This window comes from Cherax quadricarinatus, chromosome 47 (assembly GCF_038502225.1).
Source record: "Cherax quadricarinatus isolate ZL_2023a chromosome 47, ASM3850222v1, whole genome shotgun sequence".
Lineage (NCBI taxonomy): Eukaryota > Metazoa > Arthropoda > Malacostraca > Decapoda > Parastacidae > Cherax > Cherax quadricarinatus.
The window spans coordinates 13273322-13300385 of NC_091338.1; the positions used below are offsets into that span (position 1 = coordinate 13273322).

At 38.3% G+C, this 27064-nt stretch overlaps 1 protein-coding gene across 4 annotated transcripts in view; it reads left to right on the top strand.

Annotated features, from left to right (window-relative positions):
* LOC128696468 (zinc transporter 6-like) overlaps nucleotides 1–27064 on the top strand; it is a 72387-nt gene that overhangs the window by 19967 nt on the left and 25356 nt on the right. For 3 of the 4 annotated variants that reach the window (XM_070094691.1, XM_070094690.1, XM_070094692.1), the window contains 2 exons: nucleotides 2402–2444; nucleotides 12546–12728. In XM_070094691.1, the coding sequence (XP_069950792.1) occupies nucleotides 2402–2444; nucleotides 12546–12728 (226 nt within the window). The remainder of the gene's footprint in view (nucleotides 1–2401; nucleotides 2445–12545; nucleotides 12729–27064) is intronic. The other variant, XM_070094693.1, reaches the window with a different exon arrangement.

Genomic DNA, 27064 nt, shown 5'->3' on the forward strand with positions numbered 1-27064 from the left:
AAAAAGGGCCCCTGCCTACAAATCAATTTAAGCTCTACTTAGAAATCACTTCATCACCTAAAATTGACCAGACAAACACTATATGTTATCACCTACCAGTAACTCAGAAAACTCCTAAATAATTTATGATTGCTCAATTATTTAAGCATTATTTCCAACTTAAATTTTTTTCAGTTTCATTATTATAAATTGTGCTAAATTGTAATACTGTAATTTTTTATATACTACTTCATCTCAATTCTAAATTCAATTACTGTAAACCACTACCTACCTCTATTGTAATAAGAAAAATGATGTATAATTAAAATTTACTGCTCTTTATATGTCTAGTATTAAGTAGTCTGTAAGCATTATGCTTAGTCTGCCCAAAATGCCCTAGCATGATAGTGGCTTTCTTTTTACTTAACCAATCAAAATTGTAATCACACGTTGTAAACATTGCAAAGAAATAAAATCTTTATCATTGTCTTTATCTTATTGATGCTTGTTAGATCTTACTAGTAATATTCTTCCACAAAAATATTTTCCTCTTACCACTGTAGTTTTCTTTCATGCCAAAATAACTCTGAAAATTACCCAGCAGTTTATTTTTCTAAATTTATCAAATGCTTCATTTTGAATCCAAGCACCATACAGAAGATACATTACATATAATTGAAATATAGGTTTACAATTTGGATACTGGCATGTTTAATTAAAAAGCCTTAATTATATACACCTTTTTGGGCAGGTCTAGGCTGGAACTAAAACTTAATGAATAGGTGTTACAGGGTTGGAGTGGTATCTGTTAGAATGCTGATGTAGATACACATTAATTGAATTTAAAAATATGAAGTATCATTAGTTTTGATAGCCCATAGCAGTACAGTACCAGTACTCTTCATTGTTGGCAGCACTGTATGACCCTTGTGGGTTAAGTGCTGAGTTATGATTATAATAATAATCTTCTTGTCTTAAGGCCATCATGGCATTCCCTGCTAGACAGTTGTCATTTGGTATTTTACTTAGCTGAGATTAATCACTAACATTTAATTGAATCAAGAGCTTTATAGATGATACTGCACCGTATATGAATAACTACTCTCTGTATTAAAACCTCAATAGTGGCTGGGTACAAGTCTACCCTAGATATATCTATTATCACAACATTTATAGGCCTTCAGGCCAGCAAATCAGGCAGGAAGCTTCCCTTACTTTTAGGTTGTCCATATGGAGCACTGATGAGTCAATCAGGGGGAAGCTGTAGGAAATGTAAGGTGAAGTTGGGCAGATACCACCCACACCTTGAGTTCCACAGGGCATCAGGCAGAAGGCTAGTGTGTAATACTGCATGCCTGTACTGTACTGTACAGTTGTTTCACTTATTTTGTTGTAAAATATGAAAAGATTATGGGAAATTTTACATTCATTAGTCCAGGTAAATTAGGTATCTGGAACACTGTTTTGATGAGTGGTATTTGCAGATTTGGTATTTTTTCTGCTTCCAGGAATGTAGCCCCTGTGAATAAGTATGTTATTCTGTACTCTATACAATATTGCCATAAGCAGTATACATTTAGAGAACTAGATGAAGTTGAAGCCAGCTGTAAACCAGAGCTTTCCTTTTGTCAGATTTGACTTCACTATGTCCACATGTTGTGAGAGCCTGATCCAAATGAAAGTCATTTGGGAATCAGTAATTACTAAGGGAATGATGTCCTTGTATGGTTCTCTACATTGTTTAAATAACAGAGATAGGATGAGGGCAGGCAATCCAAGAGTCTGAGCAAACATACTATATGGAGTTTTGCAATTGAGCAAGTATGAAATGCAGTTTTGATTGCAAGTTTCCTGGCTACTTTGCTTACATGTGACCCTGATGGGTTTAGTGCTTAGTTTTGATTATAATAATAATAATACTTTGCTTATAAGATTTACCTCATAACACTTAATAGTTATTGCAGAGTTGGATTCCATTGCTGGGTGGTAAGAGACTCACTCACTCGCACTCTCTCTTGATTGCAAATGGAGCATTCTTACACTGTGCAGTGTAATGCTTTTGATTCACTTTGCCTAAACATGCATTGGATATGAATCAAATGATGCTTTGTAAGACATGTGTAGCTGCTTTTACTGGATTTACTAAATAATTGCTTGCAGTTGATTTAAGCTAGATAAGTAGATAAATTTTTGAATTGATGCGTATCTAGTTGGAGTAGAAAACCATTGAGACTTATGCACCCATAGCATAATAATGTTTATAGTATTTTATGAATATATCTGGCATCACTTGACTTGTCAGTAACGATTATGAATACCTTCCACTTAATCAACTTGAAGAACATGGTGTAAATATGAAATAAATGAACTTGTTTTGTAATAGGATTTTGTTTTTAACTTAAACTTATATTGCTCATTCCAGCACTTATGGCTTATACATACCTCTCATGGTTCAGTCTCTTGAGGTAAGTTACCTGTTCTTTGTGTGATGCTTCAACACCACATAATTACATTCTTTTAAAATTATAGCTTGAGTGTGGGAAGGCTAATGTTATAAACATATAATTCAGATGTATTATGTATATGAAGGTGAGATTTTATTTTTTGATTCAGTAATGTATGTGCTTAATTAGGCTAAGATTTTATTTAGATTTTAAACTGATGGAAGACATTCTAAGGTCATTTGATAGATGTCAAATTTGGTTAACATCTGAGCAAAGTTATTACTAGACTATCTCAGATTCGATACTTATGCTATATTCACTTAGAATTACAAATAGTGCAGTAAATAATCACTTCATAGTTACTGAGGATGCATTCGAAGAGGCCCCAGCATTCTATAAACTGTAAACCCCACTTAAGTTTGAAATAATATTGCATTAAAGTGGAATATACTATTTACTTTTGATATTGATGATGTGATGTTTTAGGTGCTGGATGGGAAATCAGGAGGAGGTTTTCTGTAGAATCCCCCAAGGCTAATTCTTTCATCCCAACCAATGAATCTCATAAAGCCCCATTTATTCTTAATTTCATCAAGACCTCCTTCCTCTTAGAAACACACTTAACTCTACCACTTTCATGGAGCTTATAAGCCATGATGCATTCTAGTACAGCATGATAATGCAAACATTTGCACATTACAATAGTAATCATGGTTGTGGGTGTAAGACAAACTAATGTATTTGTAACACAAGACCAAAATATTGCAGCTTTTGTAAAATAGTGGAAGGCTGTGGGGCACAGACATACCCACATCACCCTTTTATTAACAGTGAAGCAGACACTATGTATATCTTTATGAAACTTATTTTATTTTCATCATAGTTCATTGAAATTTTATAATATTGGCAGTCATAATTAAGAACATCACATAAAAATAAAATTGACATACCCAATCTCATGGCCTGTTGGCAACACTCTCGCCTCATACACTGAGTGTCTGTGGTTTGATCCCCGGCAAGAGTGGAAACATTGGGTGTGTGTCCTTACACCTGCTGTCCCTGTTTACCTAGCAAACAAGTACATGTACTTAGGTGTAAGTCGACTGGTGTGGGTCGCATCCTGGGGGATGAGATTTAAGGACCCCAATGGTAATAAGACACAGTCCTTAATGATGCACTGACTTTCTTGGGTTATCCTGGGTGGTTAATCCTCCAGGGTTAAAAATCCAAACAAAATCTTATCTTACTGGCACTCTTAGTGACATATCATATTTGTTTAATTATGTGGAATGAAATATCAGACGCATTTAAAATTAATTCAATAACATTAATAAAATTGTAACTGAAGTGAACCAAAAGAACCAAACCTTTACCTTTACCTTTGAAGAGTTTCGAGAGTTTATCTACTCTCTGAGACCGGCCATGGGTCGGGCTTGTCTGGTGCTTGCCTGGTCAACCAGGCTGTTGCTGCTGGAGGCCCGCTGCCCCACATATCCATCACGGCCTGGTTGATCTGGCACCTGGTGAAGATACTTGTCCCGTTTCGTCTTGAAGGCTTTTACACTGGTTCCAGCCATGTTTCTGATATCTTCTGGTAAGATGTTGAATAGTCTAGGACTCCGGATGTTGATACAATGTTCCCTAGAAACACTGATAACCTAGAAAAACTGATATCCTAACCTAAAGGACTAAGAGTGAGTGAGCATTGTTGATATATCAGCTGTGTGTTTACAAGAAATGCCCCTCTTTCATGCTGTGACTGAGTGTAGGCAGCACATCAAATACGTATACAGAGTTGCTATTTCAGTTTTAGACAGTTTTGAATTGTGAATAATTCACCATTCACATTAAAATATTGTAAATGTACGTATCTCAGTGACCCTGAACCCAGACTGTTGTTTACATTGCCAGTCTCCCTTTCATAAAAAAGATAAGCACAACAAAGATGACAAAATCATCTCATCCCTGCAGTTATGAAAGATTTGATGAAACCCCAACAAGCTCCCATGGAATCTTAAGGTTCTGCAGAAGCTAATTTAAAAATACATGCCCTAGTGTATGAATGAATTTTACATCATTAAGTCTCAGCTGTGCTTATATTGAGTGACATTCACATCTTTGTTCCTACCCCATACTGTACATGAATGCAGTAAACTTCACATCTTATTTAAATTCAAGTACAGTGGACCCCCGCATAACGATCACCTCCGAATGCGACCAATTATGTAAGTGTATTTATGTAAGTGCGTTTGTACGTGTATGTTTGGGGGTCTGAAATGGACTAATCTACTTCACAATATTCCTTATGGGAACAAATTCGGCCAGTACTGGCACCTGAACATACTTCTGGAGTGAAAAAATATCGTTAACCGGGGGTCCACTGTACATACTATTCACAAACTTGTTTAAATAAGCATATACTGTGTCACAGATTAGTCTGTGACCCACTATTTATTCTACTTGAACTAAATTTTCTAGTAAGCTAACACCTTATCTAGTTAGGATCACTTGTTCATATGAGTAGTTTCTAATCTGGATATAACCACTTGTTCATCCGAACACGTGTATGTAATCATTTGTTCATCCAAAATAGCTGTCTGATACAAAGTGTGAATCCCCAGATAATCTAGCCTTGTGATTTTGGAAATAAATTTTAAAACTAAAATACAAAAAGCCTCCTGCAAATTGTTTTCAAATAAATACTGTATAGTAATAACACAATTATTAAATGTTAGGCAGTCATTATTAGCCTGTCAAAAATAATTTACTCTAATAGATGCATTTTTTTTATTTAGGATGTCTGCCATTTCCCACTGAGGCAGGGTGACTCAAAAAGAAAGAAAAACCCAAAAGAAAGAAAAAAAAACTTATTATCATTCAACACTTTCACCATTACTCATACATAATCATTGTCTTTGCAGAGGCACTCATATACGACAGCTTAGACGTCCCTCTAAACTGCCAATATCCCAAACCCCTCCTTTAACCCTTAAACTGTCCAAACATACATCAATGTTTGCACCGCTAGCACTCCAAGCATATATCTACGTTTTTTATACATTTGAAAGCATGTAAACTGAAACGTAGATCTATGTTCAGAGCACTAGCAGAGCAAACGTAGACCTACATTTGGGCAGTTGAAGGGTTAAAGTGCAGGCATTGTACTTTGCATTTCCAGGACTCAAGTCTGGCTAACCATATAGCCTATTAAAAAGAAAAAGAAAAGATGCATGTCTATCAGAAATTTTTTCTTAGTTATATTATGTATACAGTACATATGTACAGTGGAACTCCGGTTTTCATATGGTCCGCATATCATGCAATTGGGAGGAGGTGTGGGGTTAGAAAAAGTATTATTCAGAGGGCTGAAGAGGGATTATTGAGGTGGTTTGGTCATTTAGAGAGGATGGAGCAAAATAGAATGGTTTGGAGGGTGTATAAATCTGTAGTGGAGGGGAGGAAGAGATGGAGGGAGGGGGTAAAAGATGTTTTGTGTGTAAGGGGCCTGGACATGCAGCAGGAATGTGTGACCTTGTTAGATAGGAGTCAATGGAGACGAATGGTTTTTGGGACCTGACGAGCTGTTGGAGTGTGAGCAGGGTAATATTTTGTGAAGGGATTCAGGGAAACTGGTTAGCTGGACTTGAAACCTGGAAATGGGAAATATACTCCGAATTCTCCGCATAATATTTACACCACACATTGCCCTAAGACAGGACATCCCCACCGCCTCCAACCACCTCCTCGCTGCAGCATTTACAGCCCAAGCTTCACACCCATATAAGAGTGTTGGTACCACTATACTTTCATACATTCCCTTCTTTGCCTCCATAGATAATGTTTTTTGTCTCCACATATACCTCAGTGCACCACTCGCCTTTTTTCCTTCATCAATTCCATGGTTAACCTCGTCCTTCATACATCCATCTGCTGACACGTCAACTCCCAAATATCTGAAAACATTCACTTCTTCCATATTCTCCTCTCCAATTTGATATGCAATTTTTCTTTATCTAAATCATTTGATACCCTCATCACCTTACTCTTTTCTATGTTCACTTTCAACTTTCTACCCTTACACACACTCCCAAACTTGTCCACTAACCTTGGCAACTTTTCTTTAGGATCTCCCATAAGCACAATATCATCAGCAAAAGATAACTCTGTCAATTCCCATTTTGTATTTGATTCCCCATAATTTAATCCCACCCCTCTCTCCAACACCCTAGCATTTACTTCTTTTACAACCCCATTTATAAATATATTAAACAACCATAGTGACATTACACATCCCTGTCTAAGACCTACTTTTACCAGGAAGTAGTCTCCCTCTCTTCTACACACCCTAACCTGATCCTCACTATCCTCATAAAAACTCTTTACAGCATTTAGTAACATACATATATATATATATATATATATATATATATATATATATATATATATATATATATATATATATATATATATATATATATATATATATATATATATATATATATATATTTCTTTCAACACACCGGCCGTATCCCACCGAGGCAATGCAGCCCAAAAGGAAAAACGAAAGTCTCTCCTTTTACATTTAGTAATATATACAGGAGAAGAGGTTACTAGCCCCTTGCTCCCATATATATATATATATATATATATATATATATATATATTTTTTTTTTTTTTTTTTTTTTTTCTCAACAAGTCGGCCGTCTCCCACCGAGGCAGGGTGACCCAAAAAAAGAAAGAAAATCCCCCCCCCCCCAAAAATACTTTTATCATCATTCAACACTTTCACCACACTCACACATTATCACTGTTTTTGCAGAGGTGCTCAGAATACAACAGTTTAGAAGCATATACATGTACATATAAAGATACACAGCATATCCCTCCAAACTGCCAATATCCCAAACCCCTCCTTTAAAGTACAGGCATTGTACTTCCCATTTCCAGGACTCAAGTCCGACTATATGAAAATAACCGGTTTCCCTGAATCCCTTCACTAAATATTACCCTGCTCACACTCCAACAGATTGTCAGGTCCCAAGTACCATTCGTCTCCATTCACTCCTATCTAACACGCTCACGCACGCTTGCTGGAAGTCCAAGCCCCTCGCCCACAAAACCTCCTTTACCCCCTCTCTCCAACCCTTTCGAGGACGACCCCTACCCCGCCTTCCTTCCCCTATAGATTTATATGCTTTCCATGTCATTCTACTTTGATCCATTCTCTCTAAATGACCAAACCACCTCAACAACCCCTCTTCTGCCCTCTGACTAATACTTTTATTAACCCCACACCTTTTCCTAATTTCCACACTCCGAATTTTCTGCATAATATTTACACCACACATTGCCCTTAAACAGGACATCTCCACTGCCTCCAACTGTCTCCTCACTGCTGCATTTACCACCCAAGCTTCACACCCATATAAGAGTGTTGGTACTACTATACTTTCATACATTCCCTTCTTTGCCTCCATAGATAACGTTTTTTGACTCCACATATACCTCAATGCACCACTCACCTTTTTTCCCTCATCAACTCTATGATTAACCTCATCCTTCATAAATCCATCTGCAGACACTCCCAAGTGTCTGAAAACATTCACTTCTTCCATACTCCTCCTCCCCAATTTGATATCCAAATTTTCTTTATCTAAATCATTTGATACCCTCAATCACCTTATTCTTTTCTATGTTCTCTTTCAACTTTCTTCCTTTATACACACTCCCAAACTCATCCACTAACCTTTGCAATTTTTCTTTAGAATCTCCCATAAGCACAGTATCATCAGCAAAAAGCAACTGTGTCAATTCCCATTTTGTATTTGATTCCCCATAATTTAATCCCACCCCTCTCCCGAACACCCTAGCATTTACTTCTTTTACAACCCCATCTATAAATATATTAAACAACCATGGTGACATTACACATCCCTGTCTAAGACCTACTTTTACCAGGAAGTAGTCTCCCTCTCTTCTACACACCCTAACCTGAGCCTCACTATCCTCATAAAGACTCTTTACAGCATTTACTAACTTACCACCTATTCCATATACATACTTACAACATCTGCCACATTGCTCCTCTATCCACTCTATCATATGCCTTTTCTAAATCCATAAATGCAATAAAAACTTCCCTACCTTTATCTAAATACTGTTCACATATATGCTTCAATGTAAACACTTGATCTACACGTCCCCTACCCACTCTAAAACCTCCTTGCTCATCCGCAATCCTACATCCTGTCTTACCTCTAATTCTTTCAATTATAACCCTACCGTACACTTTTCCTGGTATACTCAGTAAACTTATTCCTCTATAATTTTTACAATCTCTTTTGTCCCCCTTCCCTTTATATAAAGGGACTATACATGCTCTCCGCCAGTCCCTAGGTACCTTCTCCTCTTTCATACATTTTTTTTTTTAACAAGTCGGCCGTCTTCCACCGAGGCAGGGTGACCCAAAAAGAAAGAAAATTCCCAAAAAGAAAATACTTTCATCATCATTCAACTCTTTCACCTCACTCACACATAATCACTGTTTTTGCAGAGGTGCTCAGAACACAACAGCTTAGAAGCATATACGTATAAAGATACACAACATATCCCTCCAAACTGTCAATATCCCGATCCCCTCCTTTAGGGTGCAGGCATTGTACTTCCCATTTCCAGGACTTAGTGTGTGTGTGTGTGTGTGTGTGTGTCACACTTCACAGACATGCACATGCATATATGTATACATACATCTAAGTTTTTCTTCTTTTTCTAAATAGCTCTTGTTCTTCTTTATTTCTTCTATTGTCCATGGGGAAGTGGAAAAGAATCTTTCCTCCGTAAGCCATGCGTGTTGTATGAGGCGACTAAAATGCCGGGAGCAATGGGCTAGTAACCCCTTATGTAGACATTTACTAAAAAAAAGAAGAAGAAAAACTTTATAAAACTGGGATGCGTGGATGTAGTGCGGATGACAAGAAACAGATGATTGCTGATGTTATGAATGAAAAGAAGTTGGATGTCCTGGCCCTAAGCGAAACAAAACTGAAGGGGGTAGGGGAGTTTCGGTGGGGGGAAATAAATGGGATTAAATCTGGAGTATCTGAGAGAGTTAGAGCAAAGGAAGGGGTAGCAGTAATGTTGAAGGATCAGTTATGGAAGGAGAAAAGAGAAAATGAATGTGTAAATTCAAGAATTATGTGGATTAAAGTAAAGGTTGGATGCGAAAAGTGGGTCATAATAAGCGTGTATGCACCTGGAGAAGAGAGGAATGCAGAGGAGAGAGAGAGATTTTGGGAGATGTTAAGTGAATGTATAGGAGCCTTTGAACCAAGTGAGAGAGTAATTGTGGTAGGGGACCTAAATGCTAAAGTAGGAGAAACTTTTAGAGAGGGTGTGGTAGGTAAGTTTGGGGTGCCAGGTGTAAATGATAATGGGAGCCCTTTGATTGAACTTTGTATAGAAAGGGGTTTAGTTATAGGTATTACATATTTTAAGAAAAAGAGGATAAATAAGTATACAAGGTATGATGTAGGGCGAAATGACAGTAGTTTGTTGGATTATGTATTGGTAGATAAAAGACTGTTGAGTAGACTTCAGGATGTACATGTTTATAGAGGGGCCACAGATATATCAGATCACTTTCTAGTTGTAGCTACACTGAGAGTAAAAGGTAGATGGGATACAAGGAGAATAGAAGCATCAGGGAAGAGAGAGGTGAAGGTTTATAAACTAAAAGAGGAGGCAGTTAGGGTAAGATATAAACAGCTGTTGGAGGATAGATGGGCTAATGAGAGCATAGGCAATGGGGTCGAAGAGGTATGGGGTAGGTTTAAAAATGTAGTGTTAGTGTGTTCAGCAGAAGTTTGTGGTTAAAGGAAAGTGGGTGCGGGAGGTAAGAGGAGCGATTGGTGGAATGATGATGTAAAGAGAGTAGTAAGGGAAAAAAGTTAGCATATGAGAAGTTTTTACAAAGAAGTGATGCAAGGAGAAAAAGAGAGAGGTTAAGAGAGTGGTGAAGCAATGTAAAAAGAGAGCAAATGAGAGAGTGGGTGAGATGTTATCAACAAATTTTGTTGAAAATAAGAAAAAGTTTTGGAGTGAGATTAACAAGTTAAGGAAGCCTAGAGAACAAATGGATTTGTCAGTTAAAAATAGGAGAGGAGAGTTATTAAATGGAGAGTTAGAGGTATTGGGAAGATGGAGGGAATATTTTGAGGAATTGTTAAATGTTGATGAAGATAGGGAAGCTGTGATTTCATGTATAGGGCAAGGAGGAATAACATCTTGTAGGAGTGAGGAAGAGCCAGTTGTGAGTGTGGGGGAAGTTCGTGAGGCAGTAGGTAAAATGAAAGAGGGTAAGGCAGCTGGGATTGATGGGATAAAGATAGAAATGTTAAAAGCAGGTGGGGATATAGTTTTGGAGTGGTTGGTGCAATTATTTAATAAATGTATGGAAGAGGGTAAGGTACCTAGGGATTGGCAGAGAGCATGCATAGTTCCTTTGTATAAAGGCAAAGGGGACAAAAGAGAGTGCAAAAATTATAGGGGGATAAGTCTGTTGAGTATACCTGGTAAAGTGTATGGAAGAGTTGTTATTGAAAGAATTTAGAGTAAGATGGAGAATAGGATAGCAGATGAACAAGGAGGCTTTAAGAAAGGTAGGGGGTGTGTGGACCAGGTGTTTACAGTGAAACATATAAGTGAACAGTATTTAGATAAGGCTAAAGAGGTCTTTGTGGCATTTATGGATTTGTAAAAGGCGTATGACAGGGTGGACAGGGGGGCAATGTGGCAGATGTTGCAGGTGTATGGTGTAGGAGGTAGGTTACTGAAAGCAGTGAAGAGTTTTTACGAGGATAGTGAGGCTCAAGTTAGAGTATGTAGGAAAGAGGGAAATTATTTCCCAGTAAAAGTAGGCCTTAGACAAGGATGTGTGATGTCACCATGGTTGTTTAATATATTTATAGATGGGGTTGTAAGAGAAGTAAATGCGAGGGTCTTGGCAAGAGGCGTGGAGTTAAAAGATAAAGAATCACACATAAAGTGGGAGTTGTCACAGTTGCTCTTTGCTGATGACACTGTGCTCTTGGGAGATTCTGAAGAAAAGTTGCAGAGATTGGTGGATGAATTTGGTAGGGTGTGCAAAAGAAGAAAATTAAAGGTGAATACAGGAAAGAGTAAGGTTATGAGGATAAAAAGATTAGGTGATGAAAGATTGGACATCAGATTGGAGGGAGAGAGTATGGAGGAGGTGAATGTATTCAGATATTTGGGAGTGGATGTGTCAGTGGATGGGTCTATGAAAGATGAGGTGAATCATAGAATTGATGAGGGGAAAAGGGTGAGTGGTGCACTTAGGAGTCTGTGGAGACAAAGAACTTTGTCCTTGGAAGCAAAAAGGGGAATGTATGAGAGTATAGTTTTACCAACGCTCTTATATGGGTGTGAAGCATGGGTGATGAATGTTGCAGCGAGGAGAAGGCTGGAGGCAGTGGAGATGTCATGTCTGAGGGCAATGTGTGGTGTGAATATAATGCAGAGAATTCGTAGTTTGGAAGTTAGGAGGAGGTGCGGGATTACCAAAACTTTTGTCCAGAGGGCTGAGGAAGGGTTGTTGAGGTGGTTCGGACATGTAGAGAGAATGGAGCGAAACAGGGTGACTTCGAGAGTGTATCAGTCTGTAGTGGAAGGAAGGCGGGGTAGGGGTCAGCCTAGGAAAGGTTGGAGGGAGGGGGTAAAGGAGGTTTTGTGTGCGAGGGGCTTGGACTTCCAGCAGGCATGCGTGAGCATGTTTGATAGGAGTGAATGGAGACAAATGGTTTTTAATACTTGACGTGCTGTTGGAGTGTGAGCAAAGTAACATTTGTGAAGGGGTTCAGGGAAACTGGCAGGCCGGACTTGAGTCCTGGAGATGGGAAGTACAGTGCCTGCACTCTGAAGGAGGGGTGTTAATGTTGCAGTTTAAAAACTGTAGTGTAAAGCACCCTTCTGGCAAGACAGTGATGGAGTGAATGATGGTGAAAGTTTTTCTTTTTCGGGCCACCCTGCCTTGGTGGGAATCAGCCAGTGTGATGATTAAAAAAAAAATAAAAAAATAATAACATATTTATTTTCTTTGTACAGTTTGATTACCTGTCTGGTGTGTGTATGGGCAGAAGGTCAACAAGCATCTCCTACCTTCACTTATGGGTACCTAAGATACGAGGCCCTTGCAGTATTTTCATCAGTCATTCTCTCTCTGCTTGGTGCTGTTATCATTGTTAAGGAATGCATTGAGAGATTACTGGAGCCAGAAACAGTTCATACGTAAGTACTGTACTGCTTAACCGTGTTAACACTGTTCTTATGTGAAGCGCATGGACATTTTACAAAAATTATGGACTTAACATAGTAACAAACATGTCATACAGATAATCCTTGCTTACCAACATATGTGTTCTACAGGAAATCCTTGCTTACCAACATATGTGTTCTACAGGAAATCCTTGCTTACCAACATACGTGTTCTACAGAAGTACATATGTTATATGTCAAATGATTAAGAGAAGGATTCCTGAAAGAAGTTCTCTATGCACTATACTTTGCCAATTTATGCCATGTAAATAGGGATGCAGTTCACTTTACATACTGAATATGTAAAGAATTAATAAATTTGGGCAGCGGCAGCAGCGGCATCCTACCAGCTCTTCTTCCTCAAAAAACATCGCTCATCAAAACTTGTGATGGCCTAAGTGAAAGTTCAACTACATGAACCCACGTAGACCACAGAATGACCCAAGAATACTAAGAATGTAACCCAAATCTTGACAAAAATAGAAGATCTAAGGAAGACAGCCCTGCTAACCCAAACACTGCCTCCGCTGCCAGACACCCACTTAACCCAAGCTCCGAGAAAACAAGCCTTCTCCATTGCTACACAGTATCTACTTCAGTGATACTATGAAAGGATATCGTAGAAGAAACAACATCAGTAATAAAAGAATAACAGCAAGGACCCTAGAACTCAACTTGTCTACCCAGCAGGACGCCGGTGTATCGTCAACCCCCCTCACCGCCGCCACCCAGGGAACAACAACAACAACAACAAACATGGCTGACTCCCCCTCCAACTCCACTCCCTTCAAAGGATTCACCCATGATTACTCAGGTATGATTATTCCTGACAATATCAAGGACTACATCGTTGCTCTAGAAAACGAAATCAAAGATATCAAAGCAACACTCGAGCGACGAGAATCCAAGATAACCAACCTCGAGAACAAGATCCAAAACCTTGAAGAAGATTACATCGGGAAGTGTTGACACAGAAAATACTCTGAAAGCAGCTATAGCCAGTCACACCGAACAAATAACTACAATAAATATGAAGGTTGAAGAAGCAATCAAGGACTGGAATCAGAACATGCACACTCGACTAAATGAATACCTTGATTTCCAAGACGACAAAACTGAACAAGATAAGTTGTCTGATGCAGTTATAATAAACAGTCCACACATTCCAAGTGACATAACACAAGCTCAGTGCAAAGAAACTGCTGTCAGGATAATACGGGACCATGTACAAGTCATCGTGCAAAACAATGAAATCAAAGAAACACGTTTGTTAGGAAAACCAGGAAGTAAACACAGTATAATGATCAGACTTCATTCATACGATAAAAGAAAGGACCTAATTAAATCAGCAATTACAATGAAAAATGGAGTGTACATAAATGAGTGTCTAACAAGAAAACGTCAAAACCTTCTGTTCAGGCTGAGAAAACTTAAACAGGAAAACAAAATACATCAGTGTTTCACGTGAGATGGGAAAATAGTAGTAAGGAAAACATCAACAGGACAACAATATACTATCTCAAACGAACACTATTTCTCTACCTTCCTTAGAAAAGCTGTCATTTCTGTAACAGATTAGATAAGTGCCCTTAATACTTATATACTATTGTATTGTGCATTATTATTTTTATTATTTTTTTCATCACAAGCTAATGCTAACTACCTCCAATACTTTTTTACTTCTTTCTTACTGCTATTAATTGCTCATAATTTTATGTTACAAGTCAAATCTTACTCCAAATTAATATTATTCATTGTTCTTACCTGTCCATTTAATTTTGTTTACCACTACTTGTTTTTTTAGTCACTTTTCATTGTGTATGCAATTAGTGTATATTCCAATTACTTTTTTGCAAGTACCAAAACTATCTTTTGCTAGCTAGTACCAACTACCTCATTTTTTTTTTTTTTTTTAACTTTTTATTGTGCAATAAACTGCTCAACTTATTTAATATTACAAATCAGATCTTACTCCTAAACCAATATTATTTCATAGTGACTATCTGTCCATTTAACTTGTTTACCATTACTTAATTGTAGTCCCTTATATATTTTTTTTTCCTTTATTTTAGCTTTATATAACTACCTTAGCTCATATATTCACAATTGTTAAAATAATCAAGGTGCTATTCTCAGGTGCTAAAGTTAATAAGTTCACTATTTTGCCATTATACTCCAAAGCTCATTTATTTGATTACCACTTTATTGTTCACCACAACTTATATTAGTCCCTTTTATATTATAATTTTATATTATAATTCTAACTTTAAAGAATTACCTTTAAAGTACTACCTACTATCATATTCCCAAGCTCCATTATTTGATCATCACTTTATTTGTTCACCACAAATTATTTTAGTCCCTTTTATATTGTCTCCTTTATTTTAGCTTTAAAAAGCTACCTTAGCTCATTATTTTTACATTTGTTAAATAATTCAGGTGCTATTTTTTTTTTAGCTTTAGAATATTTACTTTATTTTTTACTTAATTCTAACTATAGATTCACTACAAATCTTATGATTACAAGCATTGATCCTGATACCAACCTCTTATTTAATGACTTAAATGATTCAAACAGTTACTGTAATTACTACACAGCAGAACAATCAAAGGCACTTCTCAGAGCCAACAACAACATAACTATCTTTAACTACAATATCAGATCTTTAAGCAAGCATTATGATGACCTAGCATTACTAAATTCCTTGCATGCCAATATGTCCATCATTACACTAACTGAAACCTGGCTAAAGCCTGATACTACAGATGTCTATGCCATTCCTGGTTACACAGCCATACACAACTGTAGGCCAGACCAACAAGGGGGTGGCATTGCTATATACTACTCAGACCAACTAGAATGTATCACTAATACTTGCACAAGGGATGAACATGGGGAATATATAATAGCTAAATTCAAATCCAAATACCTACAAAAACCTCTCACAGTGATAAACATCTACAGAGTTCCACAATCAAACATTAGCCAATTTAGTCAAAACCTAGGAAGTATGATAACTGATGCACGCATGAACAAAGATCACTTACTACTCTCAGGTGACTTCAATATAAATCTCCTGCAAGACCAGGACCCACACATTACTGAATTCACAAACACAATGAGTAACTGCATGTTGCTACCAACAGTAACAAAACCTACAAGAGTTACAGAGACTAGTGTTTCCCTACTTGACCACATCTGGACCAACACCATATCCCCTTTAAAATCAGGCATAATTACAGATAATACCACAGACCACTACCCTACTTTCCTCATAACAACTCTTGGTAAAATACCCCAAGACACTACTAAAGTCACCTTCAGACTTCACAATGAGGCAGCCATTAATAAATTCACAACAGCAGTAACAAACATTGACTGGCACACTGAGCTAGAAATCTATACAGATATTGACGAATGTTTTAATAATTTTCTAAAAAAGACCCAATACCTTTATAACAAGCACTGTCCTAAAAAAACTAAACAGATGACAGCTAAGAGACTGAACAGTCCCTGGCTAACACCCAGCATTCTCAAATCCATAAATACAAAACACCGATATGAAAAACAGTACAGAATGGGTCACATAACCAGAGACCAAACAAAACGTTACTCGTCAATCCTAACCAGCCTGATAAGAAAGGCAAAAAAATTGTATTATGAGAACAGATTATCCAACTTACGAGGTGATATAAAAAAGACCTGGAAGACCCTATCAGAAATTCTGGGAACAAAAAAGATATCACGACATAGCGAAATAAAATTAGCAAAATCAGATGAACCCCAACTCCCACCAACAGAAACAGCAAACAGACTCAATGATTTCTTCTCCACTATAGGTCAAAACCTTGCCAATAAAATCCCAAGCTCAGATACCCCACCAAATGACTACCTCACTGGCAACTACCCGAACACACTGTTCCTAGCTCCGACTAACCCATACGAAGTCTCCCTTATTATCAACGCACTGAAAAACAAGGCAGGAGATTTAAATACCTTACCACCCTTTATATACAAAAAAGCATCACAAGTACTATCACCAATCATTGCAACACTCTTTAACAAATCCATTGAATCCTCCACCTTCCCTACAGTTCTCAAAATAGCAAGGGTCACCCCGATCCATAAAGGAGGAGACCAAACAGAGTTGAATAACTATAGGCCAATATCCAATTTACACCCTCTCTCAAAAATCTTCGAAAAATTAATTCATAAACGAATCTACTCCTACCTCATCTCCCAAAACATTCTCAACCCCTGCCAATTTGGATTCAGGCCTAATAAAAATACTAATGATGCTATTATACACATGCTAGAACATATATACACTGCAATAGAGAAAAAAGAAGTCCCACTGGGGATCTTCATTGACTTACATAAAGCTTTTGATACAGTTGACCATGACTTGCTCCACGTAAAATTGTCACACTATGGTATTAGAGGGCACTCCCTCAACTACCTCAAGTCTTACCTCAGCAACAGAAGCCAATATGTGTACGCAAATGGGGCAAGCTCTTCCGCACAACCAATTACAGTTGGTGTCCCACAGGGAAGTGTCCTTGGCCCTCTTCTCTTTCTCCTATACATAAATGACCTACCAAATGCTTCGCAATTACTCAAACCCACACTTTTTGCAGATGACACTACATACGTCTTCTCTCACCCGAGCCCAGTCACGCTAGCCAATACTGTAAACACCGAATTACAGAAAATATCTACCTGGATGAGGACTAACAAACTTACACTAAACATTAACAAAACCTACTTCATTCAGTTTGGTAACAGAGCTACAGATGTATCGCTTAACATAACGATAAACGGATCACCTATCACAAAGCTAACAGAGGGAAAATTCTTAGGAATCCACCTCGATAATAGACTCAAATTTCATACACATATACAACAAATTTCTAAGAAAATTTCCAAGACTGTAGGCATACTATTGAAGATACGGTACTGTGTTCCACAGTCAGCCCTCCTGCCCCTTTATCACTCTTTTATTTACCCCTATCTCACCTATGGAATTTGTGCATGGGGCTCAACAACAATTAACCATCTCAGACCACTAATTACCCAACAAAAGGCTGCAGTTAGAATGATAACAAATTCTCACTACAGGCAACACACTCCACCAATATTCAAAACACTCAACCTACTCACCATACAAAACATCCATACTTATTATTGCACCTATTACATACATAGAACACTTAACTCTGATATTAACCCTCCCCTCAAACATCTCCTTGCCAACCTGAACAGAACACATGACCATAACACAAGGCACAGATCACTCTTTGATGTTCCTCGTGTCCATCTCACGCTATGCAAAAACTCAATGCACATAAAAGGCCCTAAAATCTGGAATTCATTACCTGTAAATATAAAAGAAACACTACCTGTTTATAAATTCAAGTCTCTTCTCAAAGTTCACTTACTCACTCAAAACCAAATAAATACTGAATAACTGAACCTTATAAATTGTATATCCAAAATGTTACTCACAATTATATCACATAAATGTTAAACCTAGGACCTAATCTAACTTTGTTATTTTTTTAAATACACTACCTAACAGAATACTCCATTCTACTGAATGAACAGCAATGCATGCAACCATATGACCTGTCTTTGTAATACTCATTTGTGCTTTATAGTTATCTGTTTTACAATAATGTCTTATCACTGATTTCATCATTGCTTAGTTAATCTTAAGTTAATTTTAAGCCAGCCCGTAATGCTATGCATATAAGTGGCTTTGGCATGCTGCTCTTACCTGTATTTTTTTGTACCTCTGTATGTATGCTAAAATTTCTAAATAAATAAATAAATAAATAAACAGTGGAACCACCACTATATGGCTTATGCTGCCAGTGGCCCTTATAACCCAACACCACCACCACCACCACCACCACCACCACCACCACCACTCATGACATACGTAATGACATGTTTTATTCATTCTAGAGTATATATCTATATTATTAATATTGTTTATGTCATATTAGATCAATTGTGATAGATAAATAAGCCATAGAGTTGATATTAGCATCATATTGAAGGAGTATCTTGTCCTGTTTCCAAACAAACTCTCCTCCTCCCTGTCTTCTATAAGCCAACAAGAGTCTTCAATAAAGGTATGTAATGTTTATATTTATTTATATTTATTTCTCATTGTTTTCTGTATGTAAAACTATATTTATTCTTTAAAAAATTAATTTTTTGTGAATATTTATAGGAAATATTGTTTTGACTTTCTAACAATTTGAGTTTCGGCTGAGCTTCTGGAACGGATTACGGCAGAAACTCGAGGTTCCACTGTACGAGCAAATTGAGTTATGAGCTAGGTCACGGAATGGATTAAACTCGTAAGTCGAGGTTCCACTATATATTATGCATAACTGGTATGACTCAACAATGGTAATCTAGTTATTATGAAAACATAAATGTACAAATACAGATACTAATCTCTATTTCAAAATTACTGTATTTACACAACATGCAGTAATCTGTAGAGACTTAAGATGAATAGCATTTTGTTCAAAACTTTTACTATACAGTAGGGCCCCACTTATATGGCAGGTTAGGTTCCAGGCTGCCGCCATAAAGTGGAAATCTCTGTAAAGTGGAACTCCCTTTTTTTTTCCACTTATAAATGCATATAAATACTATAAGAAATCAAGTGTGGTATGTATGGTAACCAGCCAGGCTACCATACCTACCATACCAGGTCACCCCACCCACACATAATATGCTATGACATTTAAAGCATCCCAGAGCGATAAAATGCATATACAGTTCACTCATTACTCGCCTTAAAATATTTGTAGTCTTATTGTAGGGTCAGAGGTGAGTAAACGAGATGAAACAAATAAATAAGAGGGAGAGAAAATAAGCACTTGAAAGAGGATAGATGCAGAGTTATGTAAACAAACCAGGCGAACGCATCTGGTTTTGGTTCATGCACGTTTGTATTATAACATAATACAAACACTTTACATAGTGTACAAGTTTTCTCCACATTGATACAGTAGAATAAATAAAGAGCAGCACTCCCATTCTCATGTAACACTAATTTTAGAAGAAATGACTCTCTGATTGAAGGCATACGTAAGGAATAATTTTCTACAGTTACCCCCAGTAATATTGTAGTGTACCCATTTTCTCTGATGTTGGACCAGAGAAAACATTATTCTCGCCGTCACTTCTACAAGTCGCCTGGCTACCACATTTCATGTTAATTCATTCTACTGTGGGGTATATTTGTCATGTTTATATGTTACATAGCATGTTTATTATACAATTTTGAAAAAATATCATAGATGGATTAATGAAGATGTGTATATTAACCCTTTCAGGGTTGGTGCCGTACTAGTACGGCTTGCACGCCAGGGTTGGTGCCGTACTAGTACGCATAAATTCTAGTGCCTTCAAATCTAGCGAGAGAAAGCTGGTAGGCCTACATATGAAAAAATGGGTCTATGTGGTCAGTGTGTGCAGTATAAAAAAAAAATCCTGCAGCACACTGTGCATAATGAGAAAAAAAACTCCGACCGTGTTTTTGGTTTAAAACAGCGACTTTGCAGTGTATTTTCGTATGCTATTTATGGTTGTATTCTAGTTTTCCTGGTCTCATTTTATAGAATGGAAGACATATTATAGAAATTGAGATGATTTTGATTGGTTTCACAATGAAAAGTACCTTAAAATTGAGCTCAAAGTAGCAGAAATGTTCGATTTTTGCCAAAGTTCAAAGGTAAACAAATCATGCCACGCGTCCAATACACGACAATTGGTGAATCTAATATTCTTTCACAAATGCGCTGATATTATTTATACCATTTCTACACGAATGCAGTAGTCTGCATTACATAAATCTTCTATTCTTTGTGAGAATAAAAATTCGAAGTGGAAAGCAGAAGAAATGTAGCAGAGTCCTGGGGACGTGAGTAATCAACAGAAGAAATGTTATTTTAGTGCCAGGAATGTCTGTCTTGTTTATTCTGGACCCTATTTGGAAATTGTCATCTTTTGAAATTTGTGTGAAATTGGCAAAATTGCCAATTTCTGACCATGTTATTGGTTAGCTGAAATTGGTAAATGGGTGGTTTCTTGTACTTATTTGATAGACAAAATGGAGTTCTAGCGAAATAGGTATGGTTTTTGTCGACTGATACATTGGAATTGATCGATAATAGGGCTCAAAGTGGACGAAATCGCCGATGCGTAAACATCGTCAAGACCGCTAACTTCACGAGAGCATAATTCTGTAAGTTTTCCATCAAATTTCATACGTTTGGTGTCATTATGATCGGCAAAAGATTCTCTATCAAGGATTTTTTTATTTTCTTTTGTTGAAAAATTTCCGACCCTAAGAACAAGTTTAGGAGAGGGCCTGGCGACCCTGAAGGAGTTAATGTAATACAGTGGACCCTCAAATTTCATAATTAATCTGTTCCAGAGAGTCTGACAAAAGGCAAAATTTACGAATGGTGAAACCACTTTCCCCATAAGAAATAATGTAAATGCAATTAATCCGTTCCAGACACCTAAAAGTATTAACAAAAAAAATATTTTTTTTTACATATAGATTTACATACAGAAAACAATGAGACATCAAGTATAAAACAATAATAACATCACAATTGTCTTTATTGAAGACTCTTGTTGGTGTATGGAAGATGGGAGGAGGGGAGAGGGTTAAGGTGATGTTCCTCCACAAATGTTTGCACCTCACTCAACTTTGCACAAATGTCCTTAATCTTTGAAGAAGGCACCTTCTTCCCCCTCTCTTCCTCTTCCTCTGAAGCAATTTCCTCAGCTGGTATACATGAGAACATAAGAAAGCAGGAACACTGCAGCAGGCCTGTTGGCCCTTACTAGAGAGGTTCTTCACAAACTATCCCACAGAGTATTTGCCCAACCCAGTTTTCAATGCTCCCCAAGAAATAAGCTTTGATAATTTTATTCACTCGTGTGCAAGTTCCACTCGAATCAAATCGTGTGTGGGAAGTACCCTGGCTGGTTTGTGTGGGGAAGTACCCTGTCTGGTGTGTGTGTGGGGAAGTGCCCTGGCTGGTGTGTGTGTGGGGAAGTGCCCTGGCTGGTGTGTGTGGGGAAGTACCCTGGCTGGTGTACATAAGAACATAAGCAGGAACATTGCAGCAGACCTGCTTGCCCATACTAGGCAGGTCCTTCACAAACCATCCCACTAACAGAATATTTGTCCAACCCAATTTTCAATGCTTCCCAAGCAATAAGCTTTGATAATTCTATTCACTCATGCGCAAGTCCCACTCAAATCAAATTGTGTGTGTGGGGAAGTACCCTGGCTGGTGTGTGTGGGGAAGTACCCTAGCTGGTGTGTTCTTTCTTGAATTCTATCATGTCTCTTGCCTTCATTATCAAAGGGTTAACACTAGAAGCTTTCTTTGGGCTCATGGTGGCTTATTTAGCAGTTGCAAGCACAAAAGAATGGAATATTACGAAACGTATCATTATGAACGCGTGGGGTGATGGTCACTCGCCACTAAACAATGCCACATTGACTGGGAATGGTGTGTGGGGCGCCTTTGTGTGGCGTACACACTGGGAGGCCACTCGTACGCGTTCCTGACGACTGACAAATGGTGTGGCAATTACAAACTGCTAAGCTGTATTTTGATGAAAAAAGTTTTTGAAAGGCAAAATTTACGAAGTGCAAGGCTTACGAAACTCGAGGGTCCAATGTATATGACATTTAATGTGCCTCAGTGATTATTATTGAATATTATTTTATTATTATTATTAGTATTGTTATTCATATGGCTTCTTGAGAAATGAGACACTCTTAGTGATTTTAATGCATACCTGCATGCCAGCACAGTTTGTAAGTTTATTTAGGTAGAGGTATACATAAGTACAGTGGTACCTCAGGATACGAACAGCTCAAAACTCAAACAATTATGTAAGTGTATTTATGTAAGTGCTTTTGTAAGTGTATTTTTGAGAGTCTGAAACAGATTAATCTAATTTACATTATTCCTTATGTGAACAAATTCGTTCGGTATCGGCACTCGAACAGCCTTTTGGAACGAATTAAGTTCGTATCCTGAGGTACCACTGTATAATTATAAGAGTATATCTAAAGTATGAAATAACTCTTTTAAAAACACTTGAAATTTTGGAAAGTTTTCAGATATAACGGAGAGACACAGTACTTATGGAGAATATAAACAAACCAGGTGGGGCACGGTGATCCCATTAGAAAGTCAGGCGGGGGGAGCCGTATAGCGAGTTTTGGTCATAATTTGAAATGTCCATATTAGCGGAATGGCGTAAAGCGAAGCGCCGTAAAGCAGGGCCCTGCACAGCAATTTTCTTTTTTATTGTTTTTAAGTTTCTAATAATGGCATTAACTCTTTCCCTGTCCAGACCCCTGAAATTAATATTGCTCATTGTCCACTTTTTTATTCTGAAATGATATAGAATCTTTTTCTGAAGTTATTGACACCAAAAATATGAATTGTGATGAAAACTTAATAAATTACACAGTCACAAAGTTTCCAATCTGGGTACAATTTATACAGTTTTGCCCAATTTGAGTCCTATTTTATGCCATTTCAACTGCTTATTTTGACCATATCTTAAGGATTTTGCTAGTGTGACTTCTGTTCTGTCAACTGAACACAGGAATCGCCCATTCTACTATTAGAACTAACCTAAAGAAACACTGTAGATGCTCCATGCACAGTGTCTCAGTAATTTTATCAGACTTTGTAAAATTCCATAAAACAGACAGGTGTAGGGGGCCTAACCCATCCTCAGGAAAATCATCAAAACTTTTATATTTCTGCTAGTTAAACCCTTCGACTGTCGCAACCCCCAATCCTGAGGGGTCTCCTGGTGTCGCAAAATATTTGAAAAAAAAAAAAAATCTTAGGAAATGATAGAGAATCTTTTCCCGATGGTAATGACACTAAAAGTATGAAATTTGATGGAAAACTTACGGAATTACACTCTCATTAAGTTAGTGACCCCGGCGACATTTATGAATCGACGATTTCACCCACTTTGAGCCCTATTTTCAGCTAATTCCATTGTTCCAGTCGACCAAACTCATAGCTGTTTCTTTACAACTCCATTTGTTCTATCGATTAAGTACAAGAAACTGCCCATTTACTGATTTCAACTACCCAGTAAAGTGGTTAGAAATTGGCAATTTGGCCAATTTCACGCAAATTAAAAAATATGCCAATTTCAAAATAGGGTCCAGAATAAATAATGCAGACATTCCTGGCTGTAAAATAACATTTTCTTTGTTCATCAGTCACGTCTCCAGGCCCCTCTGATATTACTCTTGCTTTCTATTTTGAATTTTTATTCAAACAAAAAATAGAAGATTTACTGTGATGCAGACTACTGCAATATTGTAATAATTGTATAAATAATGTCAACCCATTCATGACTGCATATTAGAATGGCTAGTTGGACATTTATTGGATAATGATGTCATTTGTTTACTCTTGAACATCTGCAAAAATCAAACATTTCCCCTACTTTGAGCTCCATTTCAAGGTTCTTTTCATAGTAAAACCAATCAAAATCATCTCTATTTCTGTAATATGTTTTCCATTCTGTCAAATGAGACCAAGAAAATGAGAATACAGTCATAAATACTATATGAAAATACACCTCAAAGTCGGCGCTTTAATCCAAAAACATGGAGTTTTTTCTTGTGCACTACATGCTGCAGGATTTTTTTATACAGTGCACACTGACAACACAGACCCATTCTCTCACATGTGGACCTACCAGCTTTCTCCCGCTTGATTTGAAGCCGCTAGAATTTTTGAGTATATATACGTCCAACACATTGGCTTGTAAGATGTATATATATGACCGAAACAATCAAAGGGTTAACCCTTTCACTGTCAAGACCCAAGAAATTAATTGCTGACAGTGTCACAATTTATAAGAAAATAAGAAGTATAAACTTTTTTCTGAAATGGTAGAGAATCTCTTTTCTGAAGGTAATGATACCATAAATGCAAAATTTGTGATATCTTAGCTATTTCACTAGTATGACTTCTGTAGTTGAGCACAAGAAAGTGCCCATTCAGCTATCAGAACTACTCTACAAAGTGCACACAAATCATTAATTTGGCCGATTTTACACAAAATCAACAAATTCCATATTAAAAACGAGTCTGGGATAAACACTATGCATTCCAGCCACTAAAGTAACAAATCCTCTGTTTATTAATCATTTCCTCAGGCCTTTCCTATCGTGCCTCTTCAAGGGGGGCTCCTTGGCGTGGTGAAGAGGCTCTTGGTCTGAGGAATTAGCCCTGTCGGTCTTCTTCCTCGGACCAAACCTAATTACCCCCCATTCTCCCCTCCCCTTTTTCCATTCCTCCTCCTCACCCCTCCCTTTTGCCCTTCCTCTTTTTGGCCTTTGGGATTTCTCCCACAGGCGCGCTAGTTCCTAGGTAGGGGAAAGGACACCGGGGTCCAACCCATTCCGTTGAGGTTCTTGGCGGTGGCGTAGTTTGCCGTGGAATCTGGATTGCCTGGGGATGTCCCGATCCCTCTCCGGTATCCCGGAGTAGCTTTGGGTGTCTTTCAGGCGACGGGTGTATCTCTGGAAGCCACCTTTTGGATTCCGGGGGTGGTGGCCGAAGGAGGTATGCTTTGTGGCGGATATCCGGCCGCCCTCTCTTTTGTCCACCGAGGTAGCTCGGCAGATGTGAGGTTGCTATCCCGGATTGCTGGTTTACTGACATGAAGGGTAGGGTATGGCACGGGTTCCATGCTGCATCTGCGCTACTAGCGGTGCTGAGGTCCTCTTGGGCGCGAAGGGAGATTTCCGGCCCTTTCATTCCTCCTGGGAACTATTCCTCCCTGCTCCCCCCTTTTTTTATTCTTTTTTTTATTTTTATTTTCTTTTCTTCTTTCTTTTTTTTTCTTAAAAACAAAAAGCAAAGGAGTAACCTAACCATGGCAGCCCTAGTCCATGAACCCACTACCCCCGGGCCCCTTCTTGATACCGCACCCCATTCTGACCCTTCCTTGTGTTTAGACCACTCTTCAGACACTCCTGATGCCCCTGTACCTCTTGCTGGTGCTGTTTCCTCACCCGCTTCAGGTACCGGGGCTTCGACTGACTCCTTCGATTTGTCTGAACTCCGCTCTCCTTTGACTATGCTTCCGGTTTCTCCCTCTACGGTACGGCAATTTTCGAATCGCCCGCCCATTTCACGCCGGACCAACTCCGGTCCTACTCCTAAACGCCAACATCAATCTCCTGATGATGCTCCTTCATTACCTTCCCATTCTACTCGGAAAAGACCGACACGTCAAGCACTCCCTCTCCACGCTCAGTTTCGGACCACACAATGGACTAAATTCTTTACTTTAAGACCGACTTCTTCTGCCTACCTTTCTGACCATAGTGTATTGGCAAAGCGCTCCTGCGTCATGTTGGTAGAGATATTTCATTTCATGCTCTCAAGAGCGGTATGCGCATCGTCACTGTCCAGAATGCTACCCAAGCTCATGATCTTTCTCTCCTTTCGAATATCGATACTACTCCTATCACTATTGAAAAACATCTTTCTCTCAATTCTTGTAGTGGTACTGTCATTCTGCCCCATACCATAGTCCAACAGAATTTCCAGTCATGTGGCAATGACATTTTTGAACAGCTGGAACTCCAGGATCTCCCAATCCTCAAAGTAGACACTTATATCCTTCCTGCCCGGGGGCGGAGACGTTACCCTTGCAATGTGGCTCGTTTAACTTTTGACAGCCGAGAACTCCCGTCCTCTGTATATGTCGCGGGACATCGGTTACAAGTTTGAAAGGTGATACCTACACCGCAACAATGTAGAAATTGCTGGCGTTTTGGTCACCCAGCGAAATATTGCAGATCTATGGCCGAATGCCCAGTCTGTGGTGCCGACGACCATTCTAATACATCTTGCAGTCAACCTCCATCTTGCCTTAATTGTAATGAAGCTCACCCTTCGTACTCCCGCCGTTGCCAGGTCTACTTAAATGAACGTGAAATCCGTTGCCTCAAAGAGGCAGAAGGTCTCCCTTATGCTATGGCAGTTACTCATCTCCGCCTCCAAGGGAGACTACCCCGTGTTTCTTATTCTCGTGTTTCCAAACATCCCCCTATTTCTGGGGTCCCATCTTCTGCAGCCTCCTCTGTTGTTACCCCTCCCATAGCCACTACGGCATCTAATCCTTTTGCTGTCCTTGGCTCTGACATCCCGACTACAACTCAGTCTGTTCTCACATCTTCGCGTCCTTCCTCACAAGC